Source organism: Bos indicus, chromosome 18 (genome assembly GCF_029378745.1).
Source record: "Bos indicus isolate NIAB-ARS_2022 breed Sahiwal x Tharparkar chromosome 18, NIAB-ARS_B.indTharparkar_mat_pri_1.0, whole genome shotgun sequence".
Classification (NCBI taxonomy): Eukaryota; Metazoa; Chordata; class Mammalia; order Artiodactyla; family Bovidae; genus Bos; species Bos indicus.
Window position 1 is genome coordinate 47,192,453 of NC_091777.1, and position 15,284 is coordinate 47,207,736.

Consider the following 15,284-nt stretch of genomic DNA (forward strand, 5'->3'; position numbering starts at 1 on the left):
TCTAAAGCTCCGCCTTCCGCCCAATAGGCCCTCTCACAGAGTGTCGCCCCGCCCCCTCACCCTCGTTCGGTGATAGGCTATGCCTCCTGGCCTTTGAGCCACTAGACCCTTCAGAGACCGAGCTTCGTCTGGACCGACCAATCAGAGTTTCAGAATGGAACCCATCCACACCGCGGAGCCAGCCCAGAGCGGAGGCGCAGCCTTGGCGGCCCACAGGGAAAACGCGTGTGTTGGAAGGACCCCCGCAGGTTAGGCCATCCTATACGAGCCGTAGGGAGACGAGATTGAGGGAAGGACTTCCTCTGCCATGCTCCCCTAGTAAGGGTAGAGAGGCACGGCCGTTAACTCCCTAAACACAGACCCCACACGGAAAGCCGTAGAAACGTCTTTATTGAAGGGGATAGGGGTCATGCTGAGTTTGGGGACATGCAGTGAAGGGGCAGTCGTGAGCTGTCCTTGGTTTTCAGGGCCCCAGGTCTGCCCTGGACACCCTGGGCCTTCAGGGTCTCCGTCGGTTTCTGCTGTTCTGACCAGGGTGCTCTGAGGTCCTTCAGGGCCAGTAACTTAGATTTGGCGTTTTGGACCTGTGACCAGAACGTAGATTGAAATGGGGGCTCCAGGATTTGGGATCCCCTGAAGGCCTCGATGCTCCTCGTCTATTAGAGAGGGAGGCTTGAGGATTTGGGGTTCCCTTGGGACTGGGGCTCTTGGAATTTGGGTATCTTGTGATCCATGGACTCGGGGCATCGAAATCCTCTGGTTTCCAGGGATGAGAATTTCTGTTTGGGGGTCTCCTGGTGCCTATGAATAGGGCTTGACGTGCCCTGGGTGCCTAGGATGCATATCCTGACTACAGTCTCCTCCATCTCAGGCATAGGGACTTCCATGGTTGGGAGATTCCTGGGGGCTTGGAATCAGATTTTTTAAATTTGGGATTCCCTGGGGATTTGGGGTTCCATGATTTGGGGGTCCTGGGAGTTAGGGTTTTGGGCTCTCCTAGTGGCTGTAGGAATTAGGGGCAGAGGGAAGTTTGGGACATGTACTCTGGGGGTTGGGATCCTGAGTCCCAGAATGGGGCCTCCAAATTTTGGGGTCCCCCAAAGGGGGAAATCATTACTTAAAAAATAGAGAATTTTCTGGGAGCCTGGCCAGCACAGGTGCTGTGGGCCACATGGGGTGGGCTTCATACAAGGCACTGGGGGTTTCTTGAGGGTGCAGAGGGTAGGAAGACTTGGGGGTCCTGTAATTAGCACTTCCAGGACTGTTTTGGCATCTGTAAATTGGGGGTGACAGTGGGCTGGTTAATGTGGGTCTCTTCTTGAGGGGTAAGAGTAGAGGCTTTTGTTAATGGAGGGAGTGTCCGATTGCAGTCTAAGGATTTTGGGGTGACCATGGGAGTCACAACATCTTGACAGGACTGATATTAAATGTGGGTCTGTTACTCTTCTCTGGAGATGTTTCTTTCAAGGGGGGTTGATGTGGGGAGGGACTTTGTTAATAGGGAATGGTTTTGCTCCAGTGACTAGTGACTCAGGAATGTTCTACTGTGGAGCATTATGTAGAGAAAGTCACCATCATTTGGGGTGAGATGGAAATCTGTTAATTGGAGGGTCTGATCTGAGGGGTGGGACTAGCCTGAAGGTACTACACTCAGGGAATCTCTTTCTGGGTAACATAGGGTCTGTATCTGGGGGGTCATCATGGGGGAATCTGTTAATAGGGCCTCAGTGATCGAGGGCTGGCTAATGGGGGTCTCTATTCTGGATGTGTTACTGGGAATCTCTATCTCAGGGTGACTCGGGGGCTCCTCGTGTCAGGAGATGCTAGAGGGGGCTCTGTGTCTCTGTCGGATGTCCAGAGCCTCTAAGACTGCATCTCCGCCCTCAGCATCCAAGGAAACCAGCAGCAGAAGAGCAACCTGGGGAAAAGAACTGTGTCACGCCCCAGTGCAGGGTGCGGGAGCATCTGGACCCATCCCCACCCAGCTCTTCCCCAAGGTCTGGGATTTGGCCTTTCTGGGTTCTGCCTCCACCTCTCCGGCTCTCTTAGGCTCCTCTGGAGCAGAGGGTGTTCTGTCTCCCTTGTTTTTGCTTAGTCGCTAGCTGTGTCTGACTCTTTGCGACCCCATGGACTGTAGCTCACTCCTCTGTCCATGGGATTTCCCAGGCAAGATTATTGGAGTGGGTTGCCATTTCTTTCTCCAGGGGATCTTTCCGACCCAGGGATTGAACCCCTCTCTCCTGCTTGGTAGGCAGATTCTTTACCACTGAGCCACCAGGGAAGGTCTTACTTGCCTCTTAAAAATTGAATTCACCAGAATTCATGGTGGGTCCGGGGAAGCTAACTTAAGTCCTAAGTTTTCCTAACCTCTATTTCCAGCCCCAACCAGAACTCCAGACCTCTCTGTCCAGTGACCTGGCGGATGGCTTTCCCTGAATTATCCCACAGGAGAGGGGACCAAGGGTTGCTACGCACCTGGAGATGGAGTTCTCTGATGCGATGTCCTTTGGGGTCCGGACTGTTGTAAAAGTGCGTTTGGGCTGCGTCACTGAAGAGAAGGGCAAGGTTTCAGGTGATGGGATGACAGACCCACCTCTGTCCTCAATATCCACCCAGACTCTTTGTCATTAATATTTATCTACATCCCCAATATCCTACACTTCCAACAGCCATCTAGACTCTCTTTTCAGTAATATTCCCTGTGTCCTCTGAGACCTACCCATGTCCCCAATGCCTGCTCAGAGCCTTATTAACATCCTCTTCTCCATAACACCCATCCTTTCGGGGGTCCGACTCATCATTTTCCTGGATCCCCAATTAAATACTGGAGATTCTGTCACCAGCATATACCTAAGGACCCATGACCTTACTGCCTACCCCCAAACCACATTCCTCCTCACACCCAGCCCGCAACTCACTTGTCACTTGATGCACTTTTTTGGCTCCAACATTGTCCCCAGGGGGGTCAGTGGATCCACCAATCCTGGGGAGACATGACAAGTGCGAGGAGTCAGAGCCACAAGAGGCCAGAGTCTGGCAGGAGCTGAGCTGCAGGGGGCCTACGAGGAAAGCGCTAGGGTATGGGGATGGGTGTCCACTCTATCCTCCTGGTCCAAGAGGAGGAGACATCTAAGGTGGGTATCAGGGCTCTGGGAAGTACCCTGGGTGATGATCAGAGTCTGGGCTCACCTCTGAATTCGAGATGCTGGTGCAAAGACGCCATGCTTCGGGGGGCAGGTGAAGTACCGGACACCGAAGACAGAGCCATCGTGCTTGCCGGTGGGCTGGTCTAGCTCGATGCCATACCAGTACCCTGCAACAGGAGGGTGTCAGGATGCCTTGAGGCCCTGCCTGCCCCCCGGCCCAGATAGTGATCCTCACCTGGGGCGAAGTCTGTCTTTCCGTAGAAGCGCACAATCCCTTGCTTCTGGCCAGCAACGAGGACTTGGTCTCCAACCTCAGCCTTGGCTCCTTCGCGCTGCTGCAGGCTGCCCAGAGATGGGGATGATGAGGGCTTCTTCTTACCTGGGGGTGGAGGGGACAAGAGTTGAGGGTGAGGCCTCCAGACACGAGCCCAGGGGATGCTAGGCCACCCAGAAAACCACAAGGTAGGAACTCTGTCCTTGATCAAATGAGATGAACTGCAGAGCCTTTCTCTGAAATAGGAGTGGGGGGTTGGGGGGCTTGAAAGAAAACCCCAGCTGCCAGAGAAATGGGGTTGGGGGCTTTAGGCATTAGAGAGAAAACTGAGTCAAGAACCTAGAGAACCCCAAAAACTCTTTCTCAAAGTTAAGGATATTGAGGCCAAAGGAAAACCCGAGTGTCAAAAGTCAGAAATTATCCTTTTAAAATGAAGGAGAGGGGGAACTTCCCTGGTGATCCAGTGGCTAAGACTCCACACTCCCAATGCAGGGGGCCTACATCAATCCCTGGTCAGGGAACTAGATTCTGCATGCCACAACTAAATATTGCGCATGCTGCAAGGAAGATGGAAGACCCCACGTGCCACAACTAACACCCAGCACAGCAAATAAGTAAGCAAATAAAGAAGTATTTTTAAAATAAAAATATGAAGAGGGGAAAATAAATAAAATGAAGGAGGGAGTTGGGTCTGAGGATAAATCAAGTCACTAAAGCCAGGAATCCCACAGATTCTTCCCTAAAACTGGGAGAAAGCCTTTGAGTCTAAGGGGAAGCTAAGTCACAGGGGGCAGGGAACACATACAGGTCCTTCCAAGAACTGGGTGGGACCAGTACTGAATCAAAGGAGAAACTCAGGTACAAAAGTCAGGGACTCAGAGTTTGTCCTCTAAAATGGGAGTTTGGGCCTGAGGAAAAACTGAGTCACAGAAGCTGGGCTACCCACAGAATATCCTCAAGACTGGCTCCTGTCACCCCATGGGCTCCGCCTGACCTTTGTGTTCCCTGCGGCCCTTGCCAGTGACACGGGAGAAGTCCATTCGGGGAGTCCGAGGTGTGGAGGTGACGGATGAAGGAGGTGCGTCCACTGCCTTGGAGATCTTGGACACAGAGGCAAAAAGACCTGGGGGGACAGAGCCTGGGCTGGGACTTGTCCAGGCCTCTGCCCCCTGCCCCATCATCACCCGACCCCACCCCTCAGTCAGCAGCATCACTACTGAGTGGACCCCTGTGGGACTGACCCTGCTTGGGAGGGCAGATGAAATACCGGACACCCCCAACACTGCCATCATTCTTGCCCTCGGGTTCATCCAGCTCCACGCCCACCCACTGGCCACTGGCGAACTCCGTGGTCCCGCAGAACCGCAGCGTGCCCGTCTGGAGGAAACAAGGGAGGATATGGCTTGGGTGGGCCTTGGGAGGCCATGATAAGATCACTGGCACAGGGAATTCCCTGGCGGTCCAGTGGTTAAGAGTCAGCACTTTCACTGCTGAGGGCTCAGGTTCAGTCCCTGGAGATCTTGGAAGCTGCACAGAGTGGCCAAAAAGAAAAAAAAATCACTGGCAAACAAGCAACATGGTGGGGTGTATGAGGGAACCCCAGGCTCAAATCTCAGCATCTCAGCTTGGACATCACCATCCACTGGCTATGTGACTTAACCATACTGTGCCTCAGTGTCCTCTGCGAAATGGGAGTAGAAATTGCACCCACCTTACAGGATTGTTACAGAGCTGCCCTGCCCAATGTAGTAAATAGCCACTAGCTACATAATGACAAAATCAGGACCTCCCCCATGGTCCAGTGGTTAAGATTCCATGCTTCCACTGCAGGGGCTATGGGTTTGATCCCTGGTCAGGAAAGTTCCACATGCTGAGCAAGGTGGCCAAAAAAAAAAAAAATAACTAAAATTAAAATATTTCCCCAATTGCAGTAGCCACATTCCAAGTTGTTAATAACCACATGTGGCTTGTGGCTACTTCACTGGACTATAAATACACAGAACATTTCCAATCTCACGAAGTCTATTGGACATGAATGCTACAGACACGGAAAAGTCCTCAGTACAGGGCTTGGTGCTGAGTAAGGGATCAGTAAGTGTTGACTATTCATATACTGTGACTTTCATAAAAGGGCTGAACGGGCCTCAGTGTCACCTGTAAAATGAGGATAACAGTCCACCTCAGAGTCTAGTTATCTGGTGGAAACATTTTTAATATATGTGACATTGCTTAGCTGCAGTGAGTGTGGCTATTATCATTTGGGTGAGATTCCTTCACTGCTCTACACCTCAGTTCCTTGTCTATGCTGCTGCTGCTGCTGCTGCTAAGTCGCTTCAGTCGTGTCCGACTCTATGCGACTCCATAGACAGCAGCCCACCAGGCTCCGCTGTCCCTGGGATTCTCCAGGCAAGAACATTGGAGTGGGTTGCCATTTCCTTCTCCAATGCATGAAAGAGAAAAGTGAAAGTGAAGTCGCTCAGTCGTGTCCGACTCTTAGCGACCCCATGGACTGCAGCCTACCAGGCTCCTCCATCCATGGGATTTTCCAGGCAAGAGTACTGGAGTGGGGTGCCATTGCCTTCTCCGTCCTTGTCTATAAAATGGGCTAAATAATAGTGCCTCCTTTGGAGAGTTGGTGTGGGGATCAGAACAGTGGCTGGCACACAAAGAGCACTTGGTGTACACCAAGCCCTGTTCTAAGGGGTTTACTCATTTTAACTAATTTAAACTTGGAAAAGAATCTAAAAGAGAATGGATATGTGTGTATGTGTAACTGATTCATTTTGCTGTACAGTGAAGCAAACTAACACAACATTGTAAAATACAAATTCATTTTTAAAATAAACCTCATACAACCCCCTGAAACGGGTATTTTTAGTTTCCTTTTACAGATGAAGAAACTGATGCCCAGAGAGGTGAAATCACTGGCCCCACAGCTGGCAAGTGGCAAAGAGATGTGCTTGAGCAAATCCTAATAACCACTGTGCTGTGCTGCTTCTCTCCAGGCAGAGACTGTTATTACATGTCTCCAGACAAAGGTTTCACCACTCTGGATTTCTTACAGTCTTCTGTGTTGTAAAATGGAGAGAGTCAACCCCTCCTGCTTTCAAAACTGGCACACTGATTTGATTAGATCATGTACAAGAACTTTCCAAAGGGGGCTGATGCATGCAAAACTCTTGATTAGGAAACAAAGTGTGACTTTATGGCTTCTCACTGTACAAAGAAACAAAATGCAGTCACTGCAGTGGCCTGCAGGTCCAGCCCCTGCTAACCTTGCCACTTCACTCTCCCTAGATAACTCCCTTCCATGCACACTCCTCTGAGCCTTTGTACCTGTGGTTTCCTTTGTCTTATATTTTTGCAAGGTGAGCTCCTTCCCATCTCAGCCCGTATATCACCTCCTCAGAGATGCCTTCTCAGAAGACGCTAGCTAAAAGCACCTCTGCCCTTGGCCAGGGCCAATTTATTAAATATTTGCATTTAATAAATGTTTTCAAAGCCCTTGCTACTGGAAATTATCTTAACTGTGAGTTGACTTTATTGACTGTCTCTTCAATAAAAATGGAGTTCTATGAGAACAAGGCTGGGGCTGACACAAGTCTTTACCCCCAAGGACAGGCTGGGTCCAGCATGGAGCCTGAGGGAGAGCAGGTAAATGAATTCAATTTGGAATACCTGGATGAATGAAGATGTTCTCTGTCCTCTGGGACTTTATCCCTGCTCCCTCTCCCTGCTGCTGCTGCTGCTGCTAAGTCGCTTCAGTCATGTCTGACTCTGTGCGACCCCATGGACTGCAGCCTACCAGGCTTCTCCGTCCCTGGGATTCTCCAGGCAAGAACACTGGAGTGGGTTACCATTTCCTTCTCCAATGCATTAAAGTGGAAAGTGAAAGAAGTCGCTCAGTCATGTCTGACTCTTAGAGACCCCATGGACTGCAGCCTACCAGGCTCCTCCATCCATGGGATTTTCCGAGCAACAGTACTGGAGTGGGGTGCCATTGCCTTCTCCCGCTACCTCTCCCTAAGACCCCCCTTTCTCCTTTTCTTCCCCTGGCTCACTCCTCCACATCTTCAAGTGGATGCATTCCCCATCACACCCCTGATTGCTCTGACCAGTACTTTTTTCCCAAGCAAGGGAGTGATCACTCTGGGAGCACAGGTGGCCCCTGAATGGGGACCACAAGGCCCAGGGGACCCAAATGGGGCCGACCTGTGCTGATCACTCTGCCTGTGCTTCCTCACGAGAGCCACAACTGCTCTGGGCTGTCACTGTCAGGAGATGGATCTGGTGTCCCCCTTGGACTAAGAGCTCAGTCCAGCGTGGGGCATAATGGAGGCACTAGCAGAACGGCTGGATGAAATAAACGCTGTGTGCATGCCTGGGAGGGTGGACAGACAGAGGGGGCGAGTCTGGACTCTGCCCAAGGCCGCAGCTTTGCGCGCTGAGTCCTGCCCTCCCCTCCCTGCTCCAGTTCCTGACCTTCTGGCCATCCAGTAGCACGCGGTCTCCCAGGCGCAGGCCCAGTGCACTGAGCATGAGATTGCCTGGGACGTTGTCATAGTTGGGTAGTGTGACCTTGGGGAGGGCGCAGGAGAGTGGCACTGCCTCCTCCAGTAGCGTCCTTAGCTCCTTGGCCACCAGTGCTGCCTCTGCCTTGTCCAGGGACATGTCCATGGGGTCTGGGACCACCTCTGCTGGCACTTGTCCCTTTCGGTTCTGTGGACCGACAGGAAGAGAGGGGAGAAAACTCAGTGGTGGTAGGCTGCCCTCCCACTGAGGCCATGCCCCCACAGACCCTGGGTCAAGGTGAAGCAGAGACGGGAGTAAGGTCATGCTCTGGGCCACCATGGCAACAGGAAGGGATGGGGCATTAAGGTTCAGACCACGGTCCCCAGGGAAGTCCACCCCTGAGCCCTCAGCCAGGGATGTCAAGTATGGAGCCGACGGGGAATGAAGGTCCCACTTCAGTGCTGGAGGTCATGCCTTCAGGGCCAAGACCCCAAGCCCAGGAATGGGGCCATGGAAGGACAAACACAGAAAATGGGCTCCTGTGGTACCAGGTCAAGGGTCCAACTGGGCCAATGGGGAATGAGAGCTTCAAGAAAGGCAAGTGGTCCTGCCCCTCTCCCATTCTCTGCAGAGGCCTGCTGGCTGGAAAGGGATTGGGAAGGAAGGAAAAGGAAGGTAACAGGACTGAGCCAGGGTGGCAGTACCCGAAGCGCCGGGTTGGCGCCGTGTTCCAGCAAACATTTGGCCGCGCCCAGGCACAGGTTGGAGGCAGCGATGTGCAGGGCTGAGCCGTGGTTGAAGTCACTGCACGTGGAGTTCACCACTGGGAAGTGGGTAAGAGGAAGGTTCCAAGTGAGCGCCCTCAGCACCCAGCCCTTTCGCTGCTGCCTTCCAGTCTCCGGAAGTCCATCTCTTCATCTCTGAACCCGCAGGCTCCAGTGCCTCCCCCAGCCTCTGACAGAGCCCCGCCCCTGCTCGGCCACGCCCCTCCCGACTAGCTCCTGCCAGGTCTCAGTAGCGTTAAGGACCACTGAGCCCCATTTCCTGCACCTCCCACCTTCCATCCTGGCCTCCCAAGCCAGGTCCATTAGTCGTCTTCCCACCCTTCTTCACTCCCTACACCTGAGCACCCTCCTCCTGCTTCAAGACCTCCTTCCTCTCCGGGGCCCTGCCCGCTCCCAGCCCGGCCCCTCCTCCTCACCTCGGGGCCGCGCACCCTTCAGCAGCACACGCACGAGATCGGGCACGTCGAAATAGGCGGCGTAGTGAAGCGCGTTCATGTTAGTCCAGCGGCTACGCAGGGTCACGTCTGCGCCCAGAGCCAGCAACTGCTGCGAGAGGCGCACCGCCGCCGCAGGGTCCCCTGCGCGACAGCCCAGGTCAGCTTGGGTCCCCTCCTCCAGAGAGTGGGGCCAGGGCCATGGGGCAGACCCTGGGCCTCAGGGACTGCACTTTGGGATCCTAGGCTGTGGGTGGACTCAGGATGGAGGTCTGAGGGCTGGAGTTCTGAGAGTGTCGGGCGTGGGAGCCTAAGTTTGGGGGTTCATGGTTTGGGGGCTAGGACCCTCACCGACTCCGTGGGCCCCAGCCTTGCACGCATAATGGAGCAGTGTCATGTCGGTCAGCCCATCGCGATCATTCACATGGCAGCCTCGACGCAGAATCTAAGGGTACCGGGGACCAGGGAGGGTTACCCAAACATGTGAGGGACCCCTTCCCCTCCTCCCTCGCATCACCAGTGTCCTTACCTCGTTGCCGATGACGTCGATCTTGTGTTGGACTTGGGGCACCCACTGACGCACGATGGCGAACAGCTCAGGGATGGTGGTCTGGGGGTCAAACAGAATCTCCTGGCAGGCAGGGTCGTTGGGGTCGAAGAAGGTGAAGGCTGGGGTGGTGAGAGGTCCAAGGTCACCCCCAGGCAACCTGACCCCGCCTCCTTCCACCCTGAGATACAGCAGCCCTAAGTCTTTGTCTTTAAGACCTCCTAAGGCAGGGTCTCACACTGGTGGCCTGTGGGCCCTGGACATTTTCTGTGGGCCCAGCATGAGGTTTCAAAATGAAGAGGTTTCGCATAAAAATTAGGATGCCCTCGTGTTTTGAAAATTAAAGATCAGGCGATTCCTGTATAACAGCCACCTCTACCTCACGAAACAAGAGTGTGACAAGGAGTCTGCATGCCCAAGGGGATTGCTACTGTTCTGGCCCATGGTACCCTGTCAGTCTGGGCACGATTAGGCCGAATCTCCAGAGTAAAGAAAAAAATTTTTAATATTGATTTATTTATTTGGCTGCATGTGGGATCTTTGTAGTAGCAGGCAGTATCTAGATCTAGTTCCCTGACCAAGGATCGAACCCAGGCACCCAGCATTGGGAGTGTAAAGTCTTAGCCCCTGGATGACTAGGGAAGTCCCAGAGTAAAGAAAACTTAAAAGCCAGAAATCAGTTTTTGAGAAAAATCTCCCCAATTTTTCAGCTACTGTGCAGTCCACATAAATGTACCCATGGGCAGGATCCAACCTGTGGCCAGCCAGGGAGAAACCCAGAGGAACTTCCATCTCCCTGCTTTAGACTCTGAGGATTGCCCTCTAGTAATGTTCAGCACCCAGCACAGGGCTGGCACGTGGTGGGAACTCTGCCTGTTGAATGGATGAGCACGTGAAGGACCAGATGATACAGAGCCCAGGGAAGTACCGTACAGTCTCCAGCAGGCAGCCTGTGTGCTCCTTTAAAACCCCAGCCCTTCTTGGCTGAGATCCCTGCCCTGGCTCCCATCACACTTGAGTACAGATCCAAATCTCACTCTGGCCCAAAGGCCCTGCACCAACTGGCCTTGTCTGTTCTTTGCTCTCTCCCCCTCACTCATTCCCCTCCAGTCACACTGGCCTCCTTCCACCCTTTCAATTTGCCAGGCAAATTGCTGTCTCAGGGCTTTGTGCTTGCTGTTTTTCTTGCCAGGGCCAGTCTCCCCTCAGATCTTCTTAAGGCTCCAGAGAGGCCTCCCCAGACCACCCTGGCCAAGTGAGCACCTCTGCCCTTCTCCATCTCTTGCCTCGCCGCCCCCCCCTTTTTTTTTAAAATTTGGCTGCATCGCAGGGCATGTGGGATCTTAGTTCTCCAACTAGGGGTCAAACTCACACCCCCTTCATTGGAAGCACAGAGTCTTAACCACTGGACCGCCAGGGAAGTCCCTCTTGCCTTTTTAAAAATTTCTTTAAGAATATCACTACTTGGGTACTTCCCCAGCCATCTGCTGGTTAAGACTGCAGAGACCCGGGTTCAGTGCCTGGTCAAGGGACTAAGATCCTGCATGCCTCATGATGTGGCCAAAAAAAAAAAAAACCCCACTACTTGTTTACTCCTTCCTCCCTCCTCTTTTCCTCTCTTTCTCTTCTGCCCTCTTTTTCCTCTATCTCTCTCACTTGTCCCCCTCACTAGGACATTTCTGTTCTCCCTTATCCCCAAGGCCCTGGCATCCAGGAGATGCTCAGTCTCCACTGAATTAATGTACACACTTAATAAACACATACATGAGTTTCTCCTGGAGTCCACCTTAGCCCTCTCTCTGGCCTCAACCACATTTTCAGATTCCTTCACCTTCTGTGACCAAACCCTCCTTGTTTTACAAGCAGCAGGATTCCTGGGCGTGGGGAACAGACACCCTAGGCTCTTTGACATCCCAGCAGGCTACAGGCCCCAGCCACACTTCCAAAGGAAATTTTCCAGTTTTCCGGGATGGATACCCCACCCTGGACACCCAGATAATGTTATTTTTCTATCAGACTGAGGGTAACCTATAGCCTCTCTGATCCCCCTCTAGTGAGTGACACATGGCCACAGAGGCCATCCCTCTTGCCCTATCCTGCTGGTGCCTACTCTCTGAACTTGGAACCTAGTTGAACGTACAGCTACTGAGGATTCCCAGCCAACATCTAAAAGCCTCCTCCTATACCCAGTTCTGGCTGAGCTCCACTCTCTCTATGCAATAACCAGAGGGAGCTTTTAAAAATATAAATCAGAACTGCCACTCCCCTGCTTTTAAATACCCATGCCCCCACCTCCAACTGCTCTCCCCACCATCACATTTAGAATATACACGAAGTCCTCACAGTAGCCTTGAAGGCCCTTCCCAGATCTAGCCCTTGCCAACCTCTCACTTCATCTCTGATCACTCCCTAACTGCAGCACCATGATTTCCTTTTTGTTCCAAGCTCAGTCCTGCCTCAGGGCTTTTGCAACTTGCTGGTTACAGCCTGGAACTCTCTTTTCCCAGCTTTCCTATGGTTGATTCCTCCTCTTGCTCAGTTGTTGTTGTTTAGTCACTAAGTTGTGTCCCAACTCTTTGTGACCCCATGGACTGTAGCCTGCCAGGCTCCTCTGTCCATGGGATTTCCCAGGCAAGAATACTGGCGTGAGTGAGTGATAGTTGCTCAGTCGTTTCCGACTCTTTGCGATCCCATGGAATTCTCCAGGTAAGAATACTGGAGTGGGCTGCCATTTCCTTCTCCAGGAGATCTCCCTGACCCAGGGACTGAACCCACATCTCCTAATTGGCAGGCAGATTCTTTACCACTGAACCACCAGGGAAGCCCCCCTCATGCTCAGGGTTTCCACCTAAATGCTTCCTCGTCAGAAAGACCCATCCTGACTGCTCTATCTCAAGGTGCTGCCCCCTAGCCATTCTCTATTATTATATCTCCATTTTTTATTTCTTTCATAGCATTCACTCCAATCTGAACTTATCTGATTTTTTTTTTCCTGACCATGCCTCATGGCATGTGAGAGTTACCAGACCAGGGATCGAACTCATGCCCTCTGAAGTAGAAGTGCAAAGTCCTAACCGCTGGACCCCCAGGGAAGTCCCTGAATTTATCTGATTTATATATCTGTTATTTGTTTAGTCTTGCCTTCTCTCCTGAGAGCAGAGATCATGCCTGGACTGCTCACCATTAAATCTCCATCTCCCAGCAAAGGCTTGTCACCGAGTATAGCACTGCTGGTGAATGAGTAGACACTTTCTATATATCTAAGAGGACACCTCCCTCTCAGCTCCACAGCTTCCTACCTCAGAACCTTCACTCCTGTGATCACCTCTCCTGGGATCCCCTTCCCCTTGTTAACCCTCAATCCATCCTTGGGTCTCCCTTGAATGTTATTTATTCAGGAAAACTGTATCTTAAAAGGCTCTTGCAGACTCCTATTCTTGGCAAACACGATTCTCATCATGTCTTTAATTATGTACTTGTATTTTTGTACTTACTTGTGTGACCATTATTGAAGCCTGTGAATTTTCTTAGGCAAAGACTAGATCTGTCTGGCCCCACCTCCTAGGTCCATAGCAGGCTTTCAAAACATGCTTGTTGAATGACTAAAGGACTGAATGATGTGTCATGAATCAAATATTAGGATTATCCCAATTCCATTCTCCAGTGGGTGAATGAATGAATGAATGAAGGGGGGTGGGGATGCAAGGGCCATGACTCCTCCAGACCACCTTCAAATCCTCGGGAGTCCTCCCACCATCTCCACCAGCGGAGTTTTCAGCCGGATCTCCCTGGCCACCCAAGGCTCCAGGCCATATTGCAGGATGGGGAGGGGGGTTACCGTAGTCCTTAGGGAGGGGGGCTGGTGCCGAGGGGTGCACAACAGGCTTCTGCCGGCGCTCCTGGGTGGGGCTGGGGGGCTCCGGGACAGGCTCATCCTCCTCCTCCTCCTCTTCTTCCTCCGCCCTGAGCGGCGGGGCCATGGGGGCAGGATCTGTCTTAGTCATGGTCCTCGGTGGCCCTCGGGGGGCAGGTGCAGAGTTGGGGGTGGGCTTCAGGCAAATCCTAGGGGCAGAGGTCAACTAGAGAGGGTGATCCACAGTCTCCAGAATCTGAGCCCCCGATACGCTCCCAGGGCTCCGGATTGCTCTCACGCCCCCAGCACTGGATTTTGGGCAACCATAGAGATGTCAGTCACCCATCAGAGGACCCTGGTTTGTGGGCCTACGGTCTACCATTTCCCCCAGGCCAGTCCCCCATTCTTCTCCTCCCGCGTCAGGCCCTTCAGTCTAGGCCGCCCCCTCCCCGGGTTTGTTTATCTCAGGATGCAGGATGCTTTGCCCCTCCCCTTCTCCGCCGGCCTCCCCTCTATCCGTCTTACCTCGGGTGGATGGGGCTGAAGACCAAAGCTGAAACCGGGGAAACTGGAGTAATGGGGTGTCAGTGTCTGGAGAAGTGATGGGGGAGAAGGAGACAGAGAGAAGGGGATGAGGCCCAGACGCCGACGGGGGGATGGGGGTGGAGAGGGAGGGGCACTGACAGCGCATGCGCCGTGTCACCCCCAACCAGGCGCGGGGGCGGAGACAGCGAGAGGCTGTTTGCATTGATGAAAAGGCTGCAGGCAGGAATGGTAAGGGAAGAGACACAGAGGATGGGGAAGAAGAAATGGCCACCAAGAAAGATGTGAGGCTTGGACACAGAAGGAAAGAGATGAAGCAGTTGTTCATTCGTTAAGTCCTGGGAAAACCGGCACAGTCCTTCCCGCTGTGATAGCGCCTTCCCCTCAGGCCTGCAAACCAGACCAATTAGGGCAGGGGTCTGTGGTAGTGACAGGTGTTTTCTCTCTCTAACGTATCAGACCTGACCTCTTCTCCACGTTCGCCCTAGACAAGTGATGTCTCAGAGGGATGGTTTTGTAGAGACTCCTATGGTCATTGTCATGGTAATTGTCGCAGAGTGCTCGCACAGCACTTACCAGGCCAAGAGAAGTTAAGCCACTTGCCCAAGGGTATAGAGCAAGTAGGTAAAATGGAGCTAAGACTTGAATCCAAGTAGCTCGGCTTAATCACCATGCTACCTGACTTTGGCAGTGTAGGGCACACATCTGCCAACAGACCCCTCCCCAGAAAGGCCTCCAGGAGCCAGCCAAGGATGGCTCCATCACAGTGGCTTGGCTGTTTCACACCTGACTATGGCCTGCCGTGTCCACTCCGATCTGAACAGAACTGGTTGACTTTGCCTTCCACCCCCATCCTTCTAATGGGCCGGCCCAGTAGCTCCATTCAAGGTATTCCCAAGGTATTTCATCCCTCACCCTCATCCCAGGCCCTGACCCTGGTCCATCCTTCATCCTCTCCTACCTGGACTATGGCAGCAGCCTCTTCCCTGTTCTCCCTGCTCCCCCTAACACCCCAATATGCTGCCACAGGGGACCTATTAATGCCTATCACATCAGGACCTTCCTAAAGGCATCTGCTTGCTGCACCTCACCCCAGATAAAAGCCAATGTCTCAACCATAGCCCACAAGTCCCATCATCTTGCCAATCTCGCCTCCTCTCACTGTCCCCGTCACTCGCTCCACTCTAACC

The 15,284-nt window shown here is 52.8% G+C and overlaps 1 protein-coding gene and 1 long non-coding RNA gene across 2 annotated transcripts; one reads left to right on the top strand and one right to left on the bottom strand.

Annotated features, from left to right (window-relative positions):
• The first annotated feature begins 118 nt into the window (after positions 1–118).
• LOC139177284 (uncharacterized) lies at positions 119–2,676 on the top strand. Its single transcript, XR_011561775.1, has 2 exons — positions 119–248; positions 2,380–2,676. It is a non-coding gene; the product is annotated as an uncharacterized lncRNA (long non-coding RNA).
• CLIP3 (CAP-Gly domain containing linker protein 3) lies at positions 374–15,040 on the bottom strand. The gene is made up of 14 exons (XM_019979079.2): positions 14,077–15,040; positions 13,537–13,760; positions 9,681–9,820; positions 9,503–9,596; positions 9,134–9,295; positions 8,637–8,755; positions 7,903–8,139; positions 4,662–4,797; positions 4,415–4,543; positions 3,382–3,525; positions 3,190–3,313; positions 2,919–2,983; positions 2,476–2,548; positions 374–1,918 (listed from the first exon to the last, which is right to left on the bottom strand). The coding sequence occupies exons 2-14, from the start codon at positions 13,700–13,702 to the stop codon at positions 1,864–1,866; spliced, it is 1,644 nt and encodes a 547-aa protein (XP_019834638.1). The 5' UTR covers positions 13,703–13,760; positions 14,077–15,040; the 3' UTR covers positions 374–1,863.
• Positions 15,041–15,284: the final 244 nt, after the last annotated feature.

Bases quoted from the DNA above. Each gene is read 5' to 3' on its own strand.
- CLIP3 (XM_019979079.2), bottom strand. From the start codon at position 13,702: ATGACTAAGACAGATCCTGCCCCCATGGCCCCGCCGCTCAGGGCGGAG. The intron at 9,597-9,680 runs GTAAGGACACTG...CGGTACCCTTAG, and splicing joins TCGACGTCATCGGCAACGAG to ATTCTGCGTCGAGGCTGCCA. The intron at 4,544-4,661 runs GTCAGTCCCACA...CTGTCCCCCCAG, and splicing joins CATCTGCCCTCCCAAGCAGG to GTCTTTTTGCCTCTGTGTCC.